This window comes from Caretta caretta, chromosome 7 (genome assembly GCF_965140235.1).
Source record: "Caretta caretta isolate rCarCar2 chromosome 7, rCarCar1.hap1, whole genome shotgun sequence".
NCBI lineage: Eukaryota > Metazoa > Chordata > Testudines > Cheloniidae > Caretta > Caretta caretta.
Window position 1 is genome coordinate 27,850,705 of NC_134212.1, and position 24,163 is coordinate 27,874,867.

Below are 24,163 nucleotides of genomic sequence, written 5' to 3' on the forward strand. Positions count from 1 at the left end.
TCTTAAGGCCACCTCTCTCCCGCAGCCAAATATCTGGCAGCTTTTGGGTCACAGAAAAAGCGGTTGGAGCCAGGAAGAAAAATAGCACAAAACATTGTGGCAGATCATCTTACATAATAAGCAGGAAATTAAAGCTGCATCTCCTGTTAAGTAATCCCCACTCTTCTATGGAGCCACAGAAAATAACCAGTAGTTATAAAGCCCTTCCTACTGACTCTGCAATGGCTGGGATGGGGAGCCTTTCTACACTGCTGGGTTGTGCTCATTGTGGTTTCAGTAGTGCTGTGGAGTTCTTCCCCCCCCCCCCCCATTTGTTTCTTTCCACATGCTTTTGCAACCTTTGTTGTGAGGTTTTGGTTTTCCTTGACGTCAGAATATTTCCCATTTAGAGAACAGAGACTCAATGGCATCTGAAAAGCCACATGTATTTTCATGCATTCAGAAAGGTAACTTTTTGATCTCAACGTGTGAATTCTCACTATTACAACAGTAGGCCAAACAAACATCAGTTAACTGCAAAGTATTAGATTAGCAGACAAAGTCTGACAAATTAAATGTTTTACAAGTTATTTTTTGAGGATATTAGAAAACTTTAGATGGAGGGACATTAGCAAGTTGATATTCTTGCCATTAACTTGGCATTATCTTCTAACTGAGTGCCAGTTAGCCTGTTGTGAATATAAAGAAGATAAATGTTGGAAGAATGAAGTAAAAAAAAGTGTATGAAATTTCTTTTAAGTGTAATCTTTGTATGATTCCTTAGTGATGACTGTGTTTCAAAAGAAGCATGGACTAAAGTAGTAAATACATATGCACAGCTATACAGCAGTTCATTTTCTTTTTTGTTATTGTAGTATTTTATCCCTCTGAAACGACCACCCCAGCAACAGAAGGAACAATAATATAACCATACTGAAGCGCTGTACTCCAGTGATAAGTGTAATTCAACCTTCACAATAAAACACAGAATTATCACTAAAACTACAATTTATAGTAAAGGTATGAAACTGTTTACTTCTTCCCACCAGCACCATTTTGATTTCGATTTACTGGTACTATTGGTCCTCATGGAGTACTTACACAGCATTGCTAAAAGAGATCATACGAGATATGCTGTACCTACTTAAAGCACAGAAAATGTGTTTGATCCAGGAGAATATATCTTAATGCCTGTGGAAGAATATGTAGCTTTATCTATTCATATGGACAGTAAAATGACCTATAAAATGTTCTCTGAGATTTAGCTGTTTGCACTCTTCAATGTAATTTATTTTTAAAATATGCATTTCAGTTGACATTATATAATCATGTTTCGTGCTACTGACAGCAAGATGCTACTTTAAATAAACCAATTCATTTCACTGGTTTGCTGTAGAAAACAGTGCTATAGACTAAAAGTAGCTAATGAATAAAATCTTAAAGTAAAAGAATCGCATCAGTTTAAAAGCGAGTTATACTGTCCTTGTGCGTATACAATCTACTGCTCCAAAACTATTTAAAATACAAGCATCTAGATTTTTTTTTTAACAGCTGGGAAAATCATATATGTCTACTTATCATTTTACCAAAACTCTGCAATTTTTCTACATTTCTCTGCAATTTTTCTACATATGCAAAAAAATTTCAAACATACATTTCACATGCAATCCATTACTCAAACAAAATTCACCAAAAAGCTTCTCAGCCTTTTTCCATACTGTAATCCTCACGTTACAACAGGAAAAAATTGGGGATCCCCTCACTCATCATACTGCCACACAAAGAGACTCCCCTGGACCTATTCAGAACCCCCCCACCACCACCAGTTAAGAACCCATGTTACAGCCATGATATATAATCTGTTCCCAATGTAGCATAAGCAAATAAATATTCAGGCTCTTGGTTGCACCAAACACTTCCTAGAATGGCTACAAAAATGCAACCAAGTTAATAATTTTTAAAGTTTCCCCGCTATGGATGCAGCAGGGAGTAGGGCAGCCAAAGGAAAAGGGCTTTGTTTTAAATTTGTTAGCCCGGCAAACCATTTTTCTTCTACACCCAAAGTTACAATTTAATATGACATTGCTGACATGGTCATTTCTATTACTGAAATTTATGAGCTGTAAAACCTTTCAAAAATTCCTCTTTATGAACCTGCTACGTAGTGGAATAATACAGTCTGGATCAGACAGTCTGACTCATTTCAGAAAGCATCTTCTAGGAGGCAGCACAGCTTCAGCAAAGGCTTCTGGGTCACCCAGAATGTTGAAGTCCCAAGTTTCTTCTTCAGAGGATGTTATATAAAGATATTCATCTTTTTTCCCATTTGTTTATTAAGCCTTAATAGAACCTAACTCATCTTGCACCAAGTAATCCACATGCTGGCCCAACCCAGTATCCACCAATGACTCATCATAAAAAAAAATAAAATAAAGATAAACTTCATTGGGGATGGCAGACAGGATATTATATTAACTAAGAGATTAAGCCACCATGTGGACTGCATACAGAATATTTTAATAAGAATCCTTGATAGAACAACTGAGGAAACAATGCCTCACTAGAAGTTTCCTTTAGGGTAACCCATTGCTCAGTATGTGTCACATCCCACTCTGTGCCTGATCCACAGAGGATGAGGGTCTGCTACAGCCTCCAGCTATGAGGAGCCAGATTCTTTACCTCAAGCTGCAGAGACTCATCCTTTTATCCCTGGAGAACCTTGGTTCAGTCTCTGGTGTCTGCCAATATGGAGGTTCTCTCAAAAGCTGAAGCTTGTCTGGGATTCAGACTGCCATGGCCTCATATGCTTGGGATGAGCCTTCCTCTGTCCAGCGGAAGCAAGTGTTATGTGTCCCAGTTTGTGATGGATCCACAAAGAGTGAGAGTCTGTTACAGCCCCCAACTATTGAGGTTAGCTCTCTATTCATGTTTCTACCTCCAGAGCTCAAGCTATAGAGACTTCTGCTTTTAAATGCTCTCTGTAGCCGGGGGGCTGTAAGTGACTCACCTCCTCTGTGGAGCAGCAAAAATGTGACTCACACTGATTAGTGGGTTACTTTAGTAGCAAAGAGGTATCTTAATAGTCAGCATTAGGACTCAAACTAAATTGCGTATGTAACATACTTGGACACCTATATTAGGGCAGCCAGTTCTGTATGTGGGTGCTTAATTTAGCAATTGCCTTATACTGGTAGGCAGTCATCTAAAAAATCCCAATAAACTCCCAAAGAGAAAATAGAACACCATAAATTAGGTACCCAAGTATAAACTGTGGACCTTCTATGTATTTGCCAGACAGGACACCATAAGACAAACAATCTCAATCTGTTAATGTCTCATTACGGCATACAACCTGGACTATTTTATTGCAGTAACATCTTTTAAAGAATTTTTTTGGAAGTGTTAAAAGAAGTTTTAAAATGGGAATTTTTCTGCTACAAGAAAGAGTTAATGCAAAAAGATAAAATATAGCAGGGACAAATATTTGAAAAGATTTCCCTTTTGCTATTTCTCTAGGATGAAGGAGCAGTTCACCTCCACTTCAATCTGCTTTCGTCGCCCAGAAGACTGTTTCATGTGGCACTAGGCCAGTCTTCATAATCCTGAACTTATGATTTACTCAAAATCATGAATATCTCAAACACAATGTCACTGTGGAAAGCTGCATCAACTCCTAAGTGAGGCTGCCTTGAAAGATTAGCTAGACAGAGCACATGAAGACACATTACTAGAGTCCATATGGCCTCCCAATCTTAACAAATTTGCTCTATTTGTGGCGGGCGGAAGGGGAGAAAAACATTCAAAACCATGTTATAGTGGGTTTATTTCTAAAAATATAGAAGGCAGATACCCCCAAATATAAACATTACATATTAGATAAAAGAAAAGGAGTACTTGTGGCACCTTAGAGACTAACCAATTTATTTGAGCATGAGCTTTCGTGAGCTACAGCTCACTTCATCTGATGCATCATCTACAGACTTCTGTTTGGAGAGAAAATGAAACTCTTTGGAATCAATAGGTGCATAAAAATGTAAGGATGGCTTGTTATATATCAGCATCTTATTACTGAAAATTGAAGAAACTGTAATGATTACCACTAGAAATATTCGGAGTGCATATACAGTACTGCTGGGGACATTATGACAGAAAAAAGAACTGTTGAACAAAGCCATTGTTGAAATTATTCTGGATTATGCGTATGTCTTCTCATGTAATAAAACTGCAGTGAAATAGAGCAAAGAAGGATGGGAGTGAAGATAATAAATGGGTTGTTTTCCCTTCTATGAGTTGTCAAATCAACTTTTTATAGTCCTGCCCCACTGGCAGTATAAGTCAGTACAACGGACCCAACATGTCACATGCTAGTAGCTTGAGTGCACTTAGGGAGTGAAAGTCCACAAGAGAATTAATGATGAGTTACAATTGTAGTAAGTTTCATGCAAAAAGTGCCCCGAAGTGCTTTATACTAATAATAAATAATTATATTTATATAATAATTGGTCCAGGTTTAAACAGACCTGGGCCTGATCTGAAATTCTGGCTTTAACCACACCCAAACTATTCTGCAGCTTGTGTCTATTTCTAGTTCATTGTAGTTATTAGTAATTGTTTTATAATCAAAGACGTCATTTGACCCTTTGTTTCCAGTTTCCAGATGAGCCACGCTACATGATTCTCTACAAATCTTCTAGATACAAAAGGTACACATGCAAAAGAGACCTTACCCTAGAATGTAATTATTATACTGATTTATACTACAGCAAACCAAGGAGCACCCATCCCAAACTTTGGGTACCCTTGATAAACTTATACATGCACATTCTAGAATTAACAGTCTCCAGCTATAACCTACAGATAACCCTACCCCATAAGCAACACAGATCAACACTAACTCATTAAAAGGTAATTTAAAAAACCCACCACCAGAGTCTCCCTATGACCACTCCCTAGCTGGACCTAACTCCCCACAGCCAAGGAGAAGAGATGAGCCCTGAAACATGTCCTGAAGGACAAAGCTGGACTGTTAAGGACCAAAGGTGCAAGGGTGGGGGGAGGGGGGAGAAGAAAGATGGGAGTAAGTTCAAAAGGAATATTGCCCTAAAGGACAACACCTTTCGGCAACCTTTTCTCTTTCAGATGATCATTTCTATATATATATGTAAACTATACTGTGTGTGTGTCAAATTTCAAAAGTTCTGTTATTCCAAAACCAGTGTTAAACACATGCAATTTCTTGTGGGTCTATACAAGTGGTGTATTTAAATATGCAAAGTAGTAATGACCACAACCAAGTTATTTAAAATTGAACGAAGCCAAATCTACAGCCATTTCTCTGGTGTCTTTCACCTCTTTGAACTCTGGGGGTTCAGACTAAAATTTAGTAGTCCTGGATCCAAACTACTCCTGATTTTTGTCCAGCAAACAAAACCCCAGTTCTCAAGGCATTGTGAAATAAATCCATTTTCATGCATCTCTATATTAACCTAAAAGTAACTTAAAACACTGAAACTATTTATTCAAACTGCACAAACTACTGCTGAGATAAAATGGGATCAGCATCCAAGTCAATCCTAGTTTTTTCCTCCTAAACCAAAACCCAGCTGTTGAGATTTTGCAAAAACAATCCCTAGTTTCATCCATCTTTGATATACTGGAAATGCTGCTGCCATTTGATTTACGTGCCAACACTTTTAAAAATCAGGAATAACTGTAATTAATTCCAAATGTAGATTTAAACAATGTGTATTTAAAAGAGGATATAAAAGTCTAAACTGGAAAAACATTCAGGAAAAAACCGTGCAAAAGCTTTTTGTGGATAATAAATCTGGGATTAAATATTAGCTTTAAAAATGCTAACGTTTCAAGTAGTTAGTATAAATCACACAAATGAACACCAGTGAGGCAACGTGGGCATTTTTGTTAAAATCATTAGTTATGCTAATGGCAAATATTAAAATATGCTAATACCCTAAACTGTGATAAAAAAAGCATTCTTCTTAAAAGTGACTCCTTTATTGTTTTCCCTCCTGCTGTGCACAGAGCTTTTTTATGTTGTCGATGATGAAGGCTTAACGTTACAAATTTCTGCAGTGAAGTTTGCTAAATGACGTATTTTGTGAGGTGGTTACTTTGATTTTTCCTCTGCCTGTTTGTGGAGATAAGTGTTATATATTTTAGTGCAGCAGCTTTAAGCATTTTTCACATCTTTTACAATATTGGAAATGAATCCTGAATAATCATTTCTAACTGCAAAAGCTTTTAGTTTTCCTCTTCCAAGTCTCTGCTCTCTTTTCCCTCCTACTTATGTGAATTTTTTTTTCCTATATTTGAACATGCTAAGGAACTTTTTGAATTTCTCTAACAATGGTTAGACTTTTTTTTTAATTTGGGAAAATCAAAATACTGGCTGTTATTCAGGTGTTTATGTTTTAGGTAAATATTCACTCTGTGTTCAAGCAGCTCCCATTAGCATTAATGAGAATAACATACCTGCAGTAATGAACATGTGTAGTTTCAAATATATTGCTATCTTGATACTGAATATAAGGGATTATGTACATCACTCAGAAACGCCGGGTAAGTACATACCCCAAATTTCCTAACACTGTCAATAGGAAACAATATCCAGTTTCCAACACTGAAAAATACAGAATTAGATTTTCACTATTATAGGTCAGTGCTCAGGAATTGCAAAGAGTAAGATCACTGTGAAGGGGAAAGGTTATTTTGCAAAGTTCTACTGATTCGAAGTGCTTAGGATGAATGAATTCTTAACTATTATGGATAAATGACTGACGCATGTGAATGACCTTCCTGCAGTTTGTATTATTTTTCTTTCTATCTTACAAAAAAAAATCAAACAATTGAAATTCACTGAGTGAGAGTGAAAGGACAGATTGTCTATTTATATTACCTATCCAGAGAACAGACTTTTGTGATCTATGATAATTGGGCTCCCTGAGATACTTAAGAGTATTGACAGGTTTCAGAGTAGCAGCCGTGTTAGTCTGTATCTGCAAAAAGAAAAGGAGTACTTGTGGCACCTTAGAAAATAAATTTATTTGAGCATAATTTCATGAGCTACAGCTCACTTCATCGGATTTTTGTCTAACTCAAGGTTACCCAGCTGTCACTCAGGAAGGTGCATCATACAAAATTCCTCAACTTGAATGGTGCTACTAGTACGAGTAAGGATCTCATGTGAGTAAGGGCTGACAGATGAGGCTCAGACTGTATATGCAAAGAGACAGACAGTCCTTGATGTACAGAAAGAATGAAGGGGAAGGGTGCAAGAAACCAATTCCCACACCCATGCTCCCTCAGCAAAGGCTAGGTAGCAGCACACCCTGTGCTCCAGGGAGTTCACACTCATCCCATTGGGTGCATGGAGGAGGCAGATCCTTGGCCCTACCTGCCCATCTCACTCTCAAAGCGCACACACACGGAGCAGGTGGCAGCACCACATTCCTGTGCAATGGTAATTAGCAGCAGCCTCACTGTGCGTCCGCGACTAAATGACACAAATCTGGCCCAAGGTGAGGTTTCAGGGTGGCCAAGCAAAGGTTCAGACGAACCTATCTCCTCTAGAGAGCGAGTAACGTAAATGGGAGCAGATACAGAATGCTAGGGAACAGGGATTCTCTCTTTCAGACAGACACAGACAGGCTCCAACATGCCTATCAGCTTCTGAGACACAAGACAGGCCATTAGTGTTGCTAACTCTCACGATTCTGTCATGACTCTTGCAATATTTGATATTTTTCTTAAAGCCTCAGATCCTAGAATTAGGTGATTATGTGAAAATCTCCTTTGAATTTCTTTTTAAAAAGGTATGTTTCTGGCCCTGAAGGTTACAGAGAAAAGCCTGAAAACATGAACCACGTGCACTCTAAAGGCTCTGAACAAGGTCAAAGAAAGAGAAACCCAAATTTATTATTTTTTTAAAATTCTCTTTATTTTGTGGTCCTGACTCATGATTTGCAAACGTTTTGGACTGGCAGACAAAACTTCTTTCTAAGGTATCACGATAAATTTGTTAATGTTTGTGCATCATTAAGAGTTGACTGCACTGACATGCCAACTATTATTTTCTTGGAACTGTAGTAACTTATAAAGCCCCTAATTTCTATTGTTGTGGATGTTATAATTACGACAGTAGCTCGAGAGGTGAAAGTATCCCTTTTCAACTGATTCCTTTCCATCTTTGAGTTCACTTCTTATGTATAACTCAAAAGTGTCTGTCCACACATGCATGTACTCAGTGGGAAGCTAAATGAACTGCAAATCCAAACACTGAAGAAAAATGTGTCCCAAGTAATTTAAGAAACCATTGCAACTGAAGGCGCTGTCCGGAACTTCATATGAACAAGGCTTTTATTTTTCCATATTTGGCAAAAGCATTAAGCAGCCCAGTAGCAGTAAACAAGAAAAATATTTGCTGTGTTTTTAAATACTGTTTAAGATATGGTTATCAAGGGTTGCGTAGTAAACTGCTGAATGCACCATACATGGTCAGTAAATTACTAGCCACCTTTTCATTTCCCCAATATGTCCTAATTTGCCAAATGTAAATAAAGGTCTAAACTCTTTTCAGAACAGAGATTTGTCACTTCTGTATGGGAGATTGGGCAAATTGCGACTAAAAATTCAATGATATCAAACCAACTAGGAACAATTCGAGTTAAAATACTAAATGTGCATACAAACATATTGCTGAAAACCTTTAATTTGTTGGCATTAATTAATACAATTATAGTCATCTCTCTTTTATTCATTATGTATTTATTCTGTCATTTGGAACTATTTATAGTGACATTAGGTTGATACACCATAATTTCCTTCCACCTCCAACCCATTTACGATTCTTTCCTCCAGCAGTTGTATTAATTTAATAGCATTATTTATTCATCTAATCTGATTAAAAATACTGTAATATATTTTAAAATAAGATCAAAATACACATGTTGCACTGTACCATTTTATCTTTGCTAATGATCCAAATGCAACACTACCTTATATAATGCATGCTGATGTTTACATTCCCCTGTTCTAATTCTGGAAGTGCAAATTACCTGAATTAGGGCATATAATTAATGCACTGATCATGTGTTTATTATACACATGGACATAGTGAGTTTGGTAAGGTGTAATTAATTTTCAGGTTCAGGGCATTCTTTTTGTATTGTAATTTTAGACAGATACGAAGCATGAATGATCATTTGCTTTTCTTCTCAAGGATACTGTTTCCAATCCAGCCTTGACCAAAGAGACAGGCAATCATTTTAAACAGAATAAAAAATAGGGTGTAATAAAATACACACTGGGCATGGAAAACGTGATTAGAAGTGACATTTCATTTTGGACATGAGCTTAATCTTCCTCACTTCCCTCACAATACAAATTTTAAAAGATCTCATTTGTACAAAATAATTTAGTTTCAAAGAGTCTTTTGGAAGATTTCCCACTTCGTAGATTATGCACGGTAGTTTTAAGAAGTCCCAGCTGAAATGGACTCAAATGCTTATAATGTATGCACACACATCTGATAAAAAATTAAGTGGATGCAATATTCAATTGGTTATTTAATATAGAACTCTGTCTGCACTAGAGAAGGCTGACTGGCTGTTGGGATAAACCAGACCTTTTCCCACACACTGCCTTGTTACCTAGGCCGAAAGACTGGTGTCCTTACCTCACATTCCCCTTCAGTATTTCAGGAGGCAGACAGCTGGCTAGCTGTCCCATCCTAGATGTAAGAGCGGTGACTGGTAGATTCACTTCCATCTCCAAATGCTCCTACCCATATAAGTCAAATACATATTCAATATGATAATATGAAGTATGTATAAAATCAAGCTTTTTAACTGCTTCCCAAGGTTAAGAACGCATAGTGTACCCAATGTTCAAAATGGATTTATGTGATACTGAACATTCCAAAAAACACAACCACATCGTGCTAAAACCTTAAATTTGGTTTTGGTAAGAAAACTAACTATGTTAAAATAGCACCTTCTTACTCAACAGATCTAATCCTTACATATTCAGTCATATCTGCTTCAGCAACTAAAAATATTTTTATTACTTTTTAGTCTACTTGCCACATAAAGCCAAGACTTCTGTTGAGAAAGGAGTTGGTATCACATCAACAAAATTGTTAACAAGATTTACAGTGCAGTAAATTCTGCCCTTGGCTATCTTTGTGCAAGCCTACCAAAGACAATGGGGATTCACAGACGTAAGTAAGGGGAGTAAATTCTGCCTTCATATACATCTGTGCAATTTACCCACAGATAAGGCTGGGATTTAGTCACAGAGGTCATGGAATCTGTGACTTCCAAAGACCGCCGTGACTTCAGCCAGCACTAGCAGGGAGCTGTGGGGTACCCCCGCCGGCCCCAGGTGACAGGAGCCCCCTGCAATTCCCCACCACTCTGGATGGCAGGCTGACCCCCCGCCGCTCTGGGCAACAGGGGAGATCCTCGGACATTGCCAGCCGCCCTGGGCAGCAGGGGAGACTCCAGAGCTCCTGGCAGCTGCTGGTGGCAGGGGGAACCCCTGCAGCTCCAAGCCCCCACAGGAGGCAGGGAGGACCCCCACAGCTTAGAGCCGCCAGTGGAGGGGGACCCTGGAGCTCCGAGCTCCCCACAGGTGGTGCAGGCACCTGGAGCTCCCAGCCCAGGCGCAGCTGCCCAGGTTCCCCGTTTTGTCATGGATATTTTTAGTAAAAGTCAGGGACAGGTCACAGGCGTCCGTGAATTTTTCATTATTGCCCTTGTCCTGTCCGTACCTTTTACTAAAAATATCCGTGACAAAATCTTAGCCTTACCCATAGATCCTTTTCTACAATGGTCCGTGCAGCAGCAGGAAAGAACTCAGTTTGACTTTCAGAGCCCTGAGGGGCTCGAAGTTACATAAACCAACTTTTCCATTTACTTACAGAGCAAATTTGATCCTAACATCTTTAAGAAACAGCAGACATTTTTACACAGCCACTTTTCAGAGTAGCATCACAATAGAAAAAATGAGTACTTGTGGCACCTTAGAGACTAACAAATTTATTTGAGCATAAGCTTTCATGAGCTACAGCCGATGAAGTGAGCTGTAGCTCATGAAAGCTTATGCTCAAATAAATTTGTTAGTCTCTAAGGTGCCACAAGTACTCCTTTTCTTTTTGCGAATACAGACTAACACAGGTGCTACTCTGAAACCTGTCAATAAAAAATGGTGGTCCTGATTAGACCTGGAAAAAATCCATCATACACAACAGCCAGAATTGTTATTTCAAAATGAAGAGCATCTATACCGACAGTGCAGAAAACAGAATGATTTGCAGAGAGGAGGTTAAAGCTCTTGTATATTATTTTTAAACATGTTCTTTTGGGCAACCTGGTGCATTTCAAAGACATTTGATTTGCTCATTTAAAAATTGCCATTGAGAGCCATGGGACAAAAGTAATCCCAGGCAGAGATGATTTAGCAGCACTCAGGGAGTGTAGAATTCAAGGCAAAGCATCAACCCTAACCAATTTGAATGTTGCTGTAGCACTTAAGAGGGTTGACACAGCACTCCTCAATGGGATATATGTGATCAGAAATGCACTGCTAGACTCAGGAAACTGAACTGGCACTCAATTAGGTGTCCATAACAAGTTAATCTAGCAGCAAGAGAAAGAAACTGATCCTACTTCAAAATTACAGTCATACAATATCCACTCTGAAGAGATGTCTAAATTGCCCAGAGAAAGAAAAAGGACAAAAACAAAACAAATGAAAACCGCCAAGTAGAATTACTAATAAAAATGCAGACAACAAACAATTCCAGTCATGTATCTACAGAACCAAAAGTAAATTGACAGCTATTTTAAGACAAAACATCTTTCAGTCAAACTTAAATATATAACATCTGTCATGGAAATAATAAAATACCATCTAAATGAATTAAGTTAGTTAAATTCATCACCAAAAGTTGTATGGTGAGGGTTTTATTTTTTAGCAGTTTTCCTTTTTTTCGTTTACCACATGCTTTTCTCTCCTACTATTCTCACATATTCTGTCCCTCTATCGCCATGCTATTCTTCCCTTTCATTTTTCCATCTCCCCTACAAATTCAGTATCTCCAAAATATTCTCTCCCTCACAGCTTCCTCACCACACTCCCCAAATCTGTTTTTACAATAGGCTCCCATCTGCTCTCATCTCCAACCTTTAACTGGGTTCCACAGGCTCTCCATCTCCTCCCATAAGTGGATGTAACCATCCACTTCCACCTCAAGGTAGGATCATGTCCTCTTATCTCTCTTCAACTCCAATAGGTTCAGAGACAGACACGCTAGGACAACTGGAGAGGTGCAACCTCTCTCACCCACAACCCTACTGCCACACATCTTTCACAAGCCTCCATCTCTAACAATCAATGAGGGGTGGGTTCTGAAAACTATTGCTGCTGAAGGTGAAAGTGGTGAGAAAGACAACCTCTAAAGTGCAACCCAGTAAATTAATAGAGCCGAGTTAATCTTGCAAAAGACACACAATGAATACATCAAAAATGAAATCTTCTTTGGATTTGTTGAGCTTTGTCTTAGTTTGCTTTCTGTGAATATTCTAGTGAACAAGTTCAGTGGCATTATTTAGAAACAGCAAACTTTAAGTGAATAATAGAAAATATTCATAGAATGCAAATTGACAGAGATAGCAGAAGGAAAATTGTAAATTCAAGCATGTACATAGGGGCCTGATCTAAAAGCTACCCTCATCCAATCAGGAAAAAGAAACCACATCTTATGTGTCCAATCAAAATTAAACACATTTATATTTAGAATGGTGAATATTCTCAAAATGCTTGCCAACAATTTACAGACCAAAAATTATTCAAATACTAAATACATTCAAGAAAATTGTAAGCTGCTTGGGGACAATATGTAAATAAAGGCTACACTCACTGAATAAATTATTCAGTGTGAATTATTTCCTGAGCTTTATCAAACAAATTGGCTCTGGGTGCACACTGTAAAATATAGCCTTTGGGTAAAAACAGTTCCTTCAGTTATGAAATATTGCCCTAAGCTTTGGTCTATTTACCACAGTCTGTCTGTCCATCCGTCCGTCCATCTATTCATCCATCCATCCATGTTCATTCTACATTCATTATCAAGATATTCAAGTCCCTGTTTTTAATAACCAGTTATAACTTGGGCACTATTTTACTCTTATTTTCTTTGGAGCAAGTCAATATTTGTATACTATATTCATATGCACGCACACACACACACCCCTCATATGCTATGTACATATAAAAACAAAATCATCCTAATAGTATCTCTTAGCAGTTTTGAAGATTGATGTAAAAATCTGTGGAAAAATCCACACTCTATTGTAAATGTTTATTAAATGCAAATGCTGATATTTTGCTCTTTGGAAAATGTGTCTATGCATGTGAAATTTCATGATAGAAAGCTTTAAAGTCCCAGGTTTCTCTAGATAAACCCCACTGGTTTACTGATGCGTGAATACACAAAAATTGAATTACTGTACAACAGCAATTACTTTTCACAGTACAACTATAATGGGAATCAGCTCTGCAATGAACACCACATAGCTCTACGAGGAAAAAAAACTTGATAAAAATTGTTTTATTTAACACATTTTCTTCTAGTCAAGGATATTTATTTTAAAGCAAAACATTTCTCAATATGACAGGTTTCAGAGTAACAGCCGTGTTAGTCTGTATTCGCAAAAAGAAAAGGAGTACTTGTGGCACCTTAGAGAGTAACCAATTTATTTGAGTATAAGCTTTCGTGAGCTACAGCTCACTTCATCGGATGTAGTGAGCTGTAGCTCACGAAAGCTTATGCTCAAATAAATTGGTTAGTCTCTAAGGTGCCACAAGTATTCCATTCCTCAATATGTTATTTCTCATCTTATCAATGTAAAGCAAGAATCATTTTGCTAGGATTCTGTTTACTTACAGTGGAACTTTAATACTAAAAAGCTATTTAATGATGTATCCCAAGTTTAGTAAAAGATGGTGGAATGTTCCCTAACAATAAAGTTGACTTCACAGCACTTTATATACTACCCTTCACAAACTCTCTGTATCCTCTTTGGTTTGTTTATTTTCTACTTCCCATAACAGTGGTGGGCAACCTGCGGCCCATCAGGGTAATCTGCTAGCGGGCCACGAGACAGTTTGTTTACATTGACTGTCCGCAGGCATGGACGCCTGCAGTTCCCAGTGGCCACAGTTCACCGTTCCCAGCCAATGGGACCTGTGGTCCCAGCTCCGGGAGGGGGCTAAGACTGGGGCCACAGCTGGGCCGGGGCTGGGGACAGAGCTTCGGCCACGGGGCCAGCAGCTAGGTGGTGCTCCCTTCCTGCCCCGTGTGCGCTGGCACAGGCCCCAGTAGGGGGACGGGCCCCACAGTTTGGGGACTTCTGACAAACATTAAATTTGGCCAACTGGCTGCAATTTTACCATAACTTGATAAATCAATATAAGATAGCCTAACGGCAACCTAACATTGCAAGAATGGGAGTTCTTGGAGGAAGTGGGCTGGTTGTACCTGGTCAGCTGCTTGGAGTTTAACCATCAAAGGGGCCTAGGATTGAGGCATTTGCTGTCTCCCTCTGCATTGCTGCCAGCTTATAGTTTGCTACCCATATTCCCTCTCTTACAATTGAATTAAATTGTGTCTTGCAGCTGCAGCAGCAGCTACTGCTAAATTTTACTCTGGGGGAATTCTGTGCCACTGGACAATGCAGAATTTGTGCAGAAATTCATGTTATGTGCAGAATTACCTCCCACCATTGCCCCACCACAAAAATGGACTACATAGCTACTGGCTGCCACTAGGGGGTGCTGAACCCAGCAGATCCCAGCTTGCAAATAGAAGACACTGCCCTGGGGAGGAGGAGGGAGCTGGAGCATTCCCAACAGCTGCAGTTCCTGGCATGCCCAGAAGGAAAGAGGTGGCATGCAGTGCATACAAGCCTGGGACTCAGCATCAGGCTCTTTTCTAGTTTTACAACAGGCTATAGAAAAAGCACTACTGAAATCAGTACAAACTAAAATTTCATACAGACAAGGACTTGTTTATACTGCTCTATATACTATACACTGAAATGCAAGTACAGTATTTATATTCCAATGGATTTATTTTATAATTATATGGTAAAAAGGAGAAAGTCAGCCATTTTTCATTAATAGTGTGCTGTGACACTTCTGTATTTTGAGGTCTGATTTTGTAAGCAAGTAGCTTTTACGTGAAGTGAAACTTGGGGGTACCCAACACAAATCAGACTCCTGAAAGGGATACAGCAGTCTGGAAAGGCTGAGAACCACTGCACTAGAATGTGTTCTTCACTATTATAAAGACAATTAAAAATTAGCAGCATTGTATCAGTCCCACTTAGCATCACTTGAACTTCAGCATTGCACAACAATTTTTACAACAAAATTACTAAATCTTAACCCAACTATCAACTATTGCATTGATCATCTGGGATATATTAGTTAATGAGAACATCCTTAACTACAGCAACCATACATTAATGTTAACTAGATCTAGAATTATTTGTAAATGTTCAGCATAGTAAAGAAAGTTACCTATAAAACCGCACATCACCAAGTAGATGACAAAAGGTTTAGCGCTTTTGGTTTCCCATTTACTTTACACATCTGACAGCATGAAAATAGGACTTTCTGTGACAGGATAATTGCATACTGAAGAGTAATTCAAGTAGTGGATGAGTATGATAAAAATCACACTGAATCAACTAATCACTATGGAAAGTGATGAGAAAGAAAGATAAAATCAAGCCAGAATATAAAAGGAGGGAAAATGTTCAACACTGATTAGTAGCTGAGAACAAGTTGATGCGTTTAAAAAAAATCTGAAGGACTTTACATTACTCTATTTCTGTATTTTCAAGTTTTATCCGGACCTATTTCCCACAGATTAAAGAGTCTACATTACTGGGGTTTTCTGAATGACGACTACCTCCAATCACTATTTCTGTTAAATGCTGAAAATATGCTGTCTGCAATAATTATTATGTGCCAGTCACTTGAAATACTATTTCAATCAAAATGTAGATTTTTGGCAGAGACAACTACTTGCAGTTCATTCAACTAGTACTTAGGACTATCAAATTGTGGTACCATTAGAGCAGCAACATTTTATGAATATTTGGATTTTGAACCCCGTTGATGGACGCCCCAATTACGTTGTATGGGGGGAATTCTGCAGTATTTCCATTATTTTGGAGTTTACCAGATTACGAGTGTTTGAGCTCTAGAAGTTAATTTAAATAATATTTTGGTTGCAATTTTGAAATTTAGGCTTTTGGAATGAACATTGAGCTTTGGCATAGGTCTGCTTGTGCCGGTTTCTTATTAATCTCAATAAATACCAGAATCCTGCAATATATACACATTAAAAAAAATTATTCCAGGGCCAGTTAAATGCAGCATGCTTTTTGTCTCAAGTGGAAGCATAGAGAAGATGAGCTAACTGTAGATTTGCTGCACAAGATATAAGTTGTACAGAACGAGCATTGTATCACAGGATTTCAGAGCTTTTCAAGAAGTGCAACTGGCAAACTGCCGTCCTTCACATTATAAATGTATTATTGTAACTTCAAACCATAGCACTCACTCATTAAGCCTCAGCAGGAATAAGCATTTTATTCATCCCTCTAACAGTCACCTCAAAATATCCAAGGTGGCTACATGTTATGTAACTGTTTCCAGTAAAGCTATTATCTTGCTATCAGAACTAAGAAGATTTTCAATAATAAAACCACTTCCAAATTTGGTTTTGCAAACTTTTTTTTTCCTTACAGATTAAGGAAAACAAGACATACATATATCGGGAGCTCTGGGTTCTAGCCACCTTTTATTGCACCAAAGCCTCTTCTCACCATACCAGGGGTGGGCGAACTTTTTGGCCCGAGGGCCACATCTGGGTATGGAAATAGTATGGTGGGCCATGAATGCTCACGAAATTAGGGGTTGAGGTGCAGGGGGCGGAGTGAGGGATCTGGCTGGGGGGTTGGCGTGCAGGAGGGTTGTCCAGGCTGGGACCAAGGGGTTTGGAGGGAGGGAGAGGGATCAGTGCTGGGGCAGCAGGTTGGGGTGCAGGAGGGGGCCGGGGTGCAGGCTCCGGATGGCGCTTATCTCAAGCGGCTCCCAGAAACAGAGGAATGTCCCCCCTCCGGCTTCTACGCGGAGGCGCAGCCAGGCGGCTCTGTGCGCCACCCTCTCTGCAAGCGCTACCCCTGCAGCTCCCATGGGCCACAGTTCCCAGCCAATGCAAGCTGCGGGGGGGAGCATGCAGAGCCCCTTGGCTGCCCCTACGCGTAGGTGCCGGGGCGGGGGGGAGAACATGCCACTGCTTCTGGGAGCCATGCGGAGCAGGGCAAGCCCTGGATCCCACTCCCCAGCAGGAGCTCGAGGGCCGAATTAAAATGTCTGGAGGGCCGCAGCCCCCAGGCCATAGTTTGCCCACCCCTGCACCATACTGTATTCTGTTTGCCAGAAGCTGGGATTGGGTGATAGGGCATGAATCACTTGATGATAACCTGTCTGTTCATTCCCTCTGGGGCACCTGCCATTGGCCACTGTCAGAGAGGACAGGATACTGGGCTTGATGGACCTTTGGTCTGACCCAACGTGGCCGTTCTTATGTTCTTCTGCTTTAATGTCACAGAATTCTGGCGGACTGTTACTCAGAGCAAAGCATTATGGTCCATATAAAACATTATTTCTTAGATATCAAGACCATGTCTATAACAGGAGCCAAAACATTTCTAAACACCACATGAATTCAAATTAGAGAGCATGCACTGCAGTGCTGAGACAGACACCAACTGCTCTTTCCTACTGACTCCCCATTCCTGTAAACAGACATGGTCTTTCATTACCCATAGTTTGCGACTCACTGTTAGCTACAAATGGCAGTGCTGCACTGAAGTGCTTTAGTGGAGCTCTCTTGATGCTTTTTTCCCCACATTTCCTGATCTCAAAGCAGTACTCCTTCTGCTAGGAAATAAGGAAACTGATCCCTTCACAGTCAATATTGTGCAACTCCCTGCAGAAGATGTTTAAGTAAAGTTCTGCTCTAAAAAGGGGCAGTAAAAATAGCATTGTATATATAATCTGTGTATATAATCTGTCAGAGCCTCCCTGTCAAGTGTGTTCAGTTTATAGGTTAAAAGACATTTTATTTTACAGTCAACCCAGAAAACTCAACCTTTAATCTGGAAGTCGAGCACAATTCTTTACTTTTTCTGATCATGCACAAGAAAAATAGTTCTGCAAGTCAAATTTTTACTTCAGTCACACCAGTGAAACCCCAGTGTCTTCAACTGCTGCTTTCAGTGACACTTCTGGAACCTCAGGACTCTCAGTGCATTGATGTGGACACAGCAGCAAAATGAGGACAGACATGCACAGAATTTAGTGGCAGGCCACAACTTTTATTAAACTTTATCACAAAGGAGGGGAGCTATCCACCACCGATACTCTCCTATCCTAGCCATTTAATTGATTCCAGTGCAGGGGACCTTACCCATAAAGGGGGGTAGTTTCTCCTTAGTTTACCCACATGACTCAGCTCTCTGAGTCCTTGCACCCTCTGCCCCTGAAGGGGACAAAGGGTGCAGCAGGGCGAGGACCTCAGCCTGAGATGGCCACAAGGTCTCACCCTATCACATGAGCCCAAGGCCCATTACCAAAATTCCAGGTCTTTTACCTCTCTTAACCACAGAGGAAACTAGCCAAAGGGGGCACCAGCAACTACCTTGGTCACCCCCCCAACACACAGACCCAATCACACCGCACACCTCCAGCTATCAATTCCTGCCCAATAGATGCCTCAGAACGGTTCTCAAACTTCATTGCTCCATTACGCCCTTCTGACAACAAAAATTACTACATGACCTCAGGCATGAAGGCAGAACCTGAGCCCCACTGCCTCCAGGCTTCAGTCTCACGCTGGCCTTGGCAACCCCATTAAAATGGAGTCCTCACCCACTCTGGGGTCCCGACTCACAGTTTGAGAGCGACTGAGTGTTCTCCTAGGTCAGCACCTCCATTTAACAAATGTACACCATCAACTCTGAAAACTTCTGGCTGATTGTAACAGATGTTCCTGTGCTGTATCACTGAACCCCCTATGTCCAGGAATATCTTGGTAACCTGTCTATTCACTTTCACCCATCTTCTTTTATATCCTGAGGAGGACGAGGATTGCTGCTGCAATCTGGTGAGTAACCCTGCTGGAACAGAGCCAAAAGAGGTTCCGCATGGCCCAGGCACTGGGCTAAATCCTGGGAGCTGGGAAATGCTAGCCAATCGGCACCCCTCTCCCCCAGCCAGCCAATGAGTGCTAGAGACTCCCAGAGGAGGAGCTACCTTTTGTCCCTTGGTGAGTGTCTCCATCCCTTGCCTCTGGGACTGTCCCCCTTTCACCGCCGGCCCCATCAATTTCCCCTACCCATTTATGCAGGTGGGTGGCATTTTGCTCATATATAAATGAATGGAAGTTAACAATTGTTGATGATACCCAAGAAGAAACAGAATACAGCTCACCCTCTCAGGTGTGTGGGTTGTGCAAAGCTAAAAGGAATCAAAAGTGGTAAAAACATTTATTTTTGTCACTAAAATCAGCATATATGACTCTGAACACACAAAAAGTGCCACTCCGCCCTTTATAAACATTGCTGTGGAGAGGAGTTTCAGCAATGAGAGGCAAGCAGAAAATTATGTACAGTAGACACATTTGCCAGCCTTTGTTACACATTTACCACAGATTGGGGATGGGGAGGGGTTTGTTTCAGAATGTTTCAGATTGTTCAATCAAGGGAGATTAGACTAGGCAGATCCCTTCAAATATTTTTATTGTTCTACAGGGTACTGCAATTAATTCTGGTTTGGTTGGTATAAATTTTAACACAGATATATATATATACACACACACACCATCATTTTATCAGCAAATATGACACTTCAAGAATATTTGTAATGAACTGGTACTTCCAAGCTTGCCACATATACAAAGCTTTTACTCGATCATAGGTAAATGCTCTGCCAAATTTTTCTTACTGATGGTATAATCAACTTTCATCTACTTCTGAGAGCTGGACCTTAAAAGCACTTCTGAAGTCTTCCAGTACTTTCTACATCTTCACCTTCAATTCCCATGGATGCAACATTCTAAGCTACTGACACATTTTGTACAACTGCACAAAATATTAAAGCAAAATGATCTACTACTTACCCGTACAGCTTCAGACTTTTTATGAAACATTTCTTCCATACTTTTTGCTAGCTTTTTCACAAGCTGAAGGCCATCAATTTCTTCTACTGAAACATCCTTCTCATATTCTTTGTATTTCTGCAAGAAAGTAGAATTGTAAAAGGAAATTACTTGAAACTCTGACAACTTGTAACTCGATGCATACTCCGTTTTCTCTGGCTTCTGTACATTTCCTTGGTATTCAGTTGGGTACTGGAGGGCTACTTAACGCAAAAACACTTTTACTGTTAGATCCAGAATGCCAATAGTGAAAAATAGAATAAAATGTATTAATCCCTTCCACTGTGGGGAAAGGAACCAAAACAAAGCCACATCTGCTCAAACATACATAACAGCAAACAGTATAAACAAAAAGACCTTATTTTAAACTAGTGATATGTCCATAGTCCCCTCTAGTTTTAGGTCCCCAGAGCTAGCCTCCTTCAACAAAGATCAAACAGAACTTGAATAAAATAGCTCTTCTTGGGCCCTGATTCAGAAAACCATGTAAGCATGTGCTTAACTTTATATACATGCATATGGCTACCCCTAAACAGCAAAGTGCCCTTTCACAGGAACAAATGAGGATGAATCCTACTTTGTGGTCTCTTCTCTTTTCAATGCACATATATGCACAAGTAACTCTTGGTATCATGAATAAGAATTAGACACGTATGGAGAGAAATACATCCCAAAAGCAGGTCAGCCATTCATTTCTAGCCACCTTTTGTTCTTTTATGCATGTCAACATTTTGAATTTTATTTCTGTATTGGTGTTTACAATAAAACAACTGTATTTTCTTTGGGATCAGTCCTGAAGATAGTAGTGTATTCCCTCCCACCATGAATAATCCCATTATGGTCAATACACTCAACCATAAAGGTTTTCATAATCAGGCTATGGTTTTGTAATCTGACTCTCTCTTTTAGGGCTTACTCTTGCTGGCTATGAATGAAGTAATTGGCAAAACTCCCATTATGGCAAGGGGAATACTGTAGTATGTAATTAGGGATGAAACCATCCAATTTAATATCATGAATTATATCCTTTTCATATTATTAATTATATTGAATTATCCATAGCTTCATCAGGAACAGAAGTGTATTAATAATCATTTAATAATAAATTAATATTAGATGCCTCCACGAACAGATAAGTAATGTGAGGTTCCTGCTCTGAAGAGTTTACCATCAAAGTTCATTTAAGATACAAGGAGGATGCATAAGAGTTACAGTAATAAGATACACAACTACTTATCAAAGACATGCAAACATCATGGTGGGACACTTTAAAAAATAAATACTAATGAGAAATAGGTTTATATATGAGAAATATATAAATACTTATTGTTGAATATATTACTGTTTTAATGCTAGATTATACGATAGAGACAAATATGAAACAAAGTCTCTCCTCTGAGGAGCTCACATTCAAAGTGAAGAAAGGCAATATTATTTGGTTTGTGGTTATGTTCCACTACAAATTAGTGGGTTTTTTTTTAAATCTCTACACTATGCTATACTCCATCCACCATTCTTAAGCTCAGGCACTGCCAGTAAGATTTTTCAAAATTAACAAATTAATGCCCTCATCCGGCAAACACTTAAGCATGTGCACAACTTTACTTATATGAATAGTCCCATTTGACAGGCACACGCACACTCACAGGAAGCAAATTCTTCCAGGAAATCTCATTGTAAGAGTTATGCTCACTGGTTCAGGAAATCGAAGTACTATCATGTGACTAAAAGCTACGCATTGCAGCTCAAATTTGATATTTTCAATTTTGACCACCAACCCATAAAATGTACAATAGATATGGCACGTGCTTCTTGAAAAGCTGATTAAGCATTCACTTAAGAGCTTTGCTGAAGTCCCACTGACTTAAATAGACGCTTAAATGCTTTGCAGAATGAAGGCCTTAACCAGATGTTTAAATATTTTCAGTATTGCACTCCCCAGTTACTGCATCATAAGGTGACACAATCCTCTAAGATAGAGTATCTTCTTAAAGACAATGCACTCACCACAGCTCAACATGGCATCCAACATCCTTGTCCAGCTGGCCAGAAGCAAAAGGTTATTGCCCTTTTAAGGATTTCATCCTACAGTCATAGTACAGGGGGAAAGATTACAGGGAGCAGGAAAGAGCTGGGAGGAGGGCAGGGAGCATTACCCTGCCTGCTGACCAAGAGAGACGGGGGTATTTATACCCTAGGAAGCACCAGAGAAGCCCTCTTTTCTCTGGATCAGGCTGGCATACTGAGACATACTGAGCTACTGTATGCTACAGAATTCTAAATATTTCCATAGTAACCTCATGGAAAAGAGACAAACTAAAACAAATAATGTACATATTGTAACTTGTCCCAGTTGCAAATAAGTTTGACTTTGTTTTATACTAAAGGTGAGTAAACAGTTAATTTGTTACAAAAATATTGACAAGTGTTTGCCTCTTTCTACTTATGGAATGCTACAAACAAAACAAGATTTTCTTGAATTTATTCAGCTTAATCCTATTTATTCAATTTTTTTATTTATTTTATTTTTGGTGATTTTCCTCTTATTCTATAACTAGATCAAAATTCAAAAACCCAAATTGAAGCTTTTTAATCAGTTTCACTAGTCACATAAAAGTGACATGAAAATTGTTTTCATTCCCTAATTCAGTCAATTAACATAACACTTTAAAATCAAGTTTCTTGGAATTTGGTTTCTGAGACCATTTGAGTTTATGAGCCCAAAATATCATTGTGTGTGACCATTCATGCTAGGAAAGGTGAACTGCACAAGTGTTCATACTAAAGAAACACAAAAAGAAGTAAACGCAGCTGAAGTGAATGAAACATTCAAACCAGTATCTGCAGATTTTTTTTGTCGCATTTATTTTTGTTTGCAATCATATAAAATAATTTTCCATTTCCAATTTCAACCTTCTTGCAAAAAGAGTAATGGATGCCTGAAAGAAAAGCAAGCTGGGGGACAATATATAGTATCATTGTACGACTATTTGTCTCCCCAAGGCAACCTTTTTATCATTCTCTGAAGACCTTTCTACTCTAAGAAGAGGGGGTTTTTTGTTTTTTAAGTTTCCCACCATTGGTAACATCAGTTCAGCTCCACTGGCATTAGCACAGTCAGCCTGAGGGAAGACCGAATGCCACAGCTATTTTTAATACCATATTGAGACCCCAGAGAAAGTGCAACCAAAAAAAAAAAGTTGATAATACTTGGAGTCAGGTAGTTCTTCAAGACAGGAGTAAATTCCAGTGATGGACAGCAAGCACAAGCTCAGGACACATAGCAAGAAGGGTTCTCTTTTGCCATACTAAAATTTTCAGAAAGAATGGTCTATACTCACTTAAGCCTGACTACATGTCTGTAATGACCTATTTAGATGGGACCTTTTGTGAACTATATAATCTTTTTGATCAATACCCAAGGGAGAAAGCAGCTGAAGTACTCTCCTGGAAACAACTAAATATCAGAGCCAATGACATTAATTACTGTCTAACAAGTTTTGTAACTAAAACTTGCCCATGGAATTAATATCACAAAGAGCAATGGAAATATAAGATTTCTCAGTTAACTTCTAGGTGCACTATGAACTTCTGATTTTCTAGAACATCGTCATATCAGCAGTACTTACATACTAAAGACTTACCATTGTGCAATTTTGTTCTAATAGACTTTTCAAAAGGAGTCTATTAATTAAACTCTAACTACCTTTGAAAAGCTTCATTTAAACCAACCTGATTTTTGATGCTGCTCTTTTTTTTTTTCCTCTTTTTTTTTAAATCTGCCATGTTAATAGAACAAGCAGAATTTAGGTCACTATCCCCCAAGGGTATTTATGCCATTTTACATAATTAACTAATCCCAATTTT

General features: G+C 39.1%; 1 protein-coding gene across 7 annotated transcripts in view; it reads right to left on the reverse strand.

Moving 5' to 3' along the window:
• The window catches only part of CACNA2D3 (calcium voltage-gated channel auxiliary subunit alpha2delta 3), a 729,133-nt gene that overhangs the window by 538,134 nt on the left and 166,836 nt on the right, over nucleotides 1-24,163 (reverse strand). For 6 of the 7 annotated variants that reach the window (XR_007357538.2, XM_048857137.2, XM_048857135.2 and 3 more), the window contains exon 3: nucleotides 20,258-20,374. The exons of the other annotated variant lie outside the window; for it this stretch is intronic. Coding sequence is in view for 5 of the 6 variants with exons in the window: in XM_048857137.2 (XP_048713094.1) it covers nucleotides 20,258-20,374 (117 nt within the window). In the remaining variant the exon portion in view is untranslated. The remainder of the gene's footprint in view (nucleotides 1-20,257; nucleotides 20,375-24,163) is intronic. 7 annotated transcript variants of the gene reach the window in all.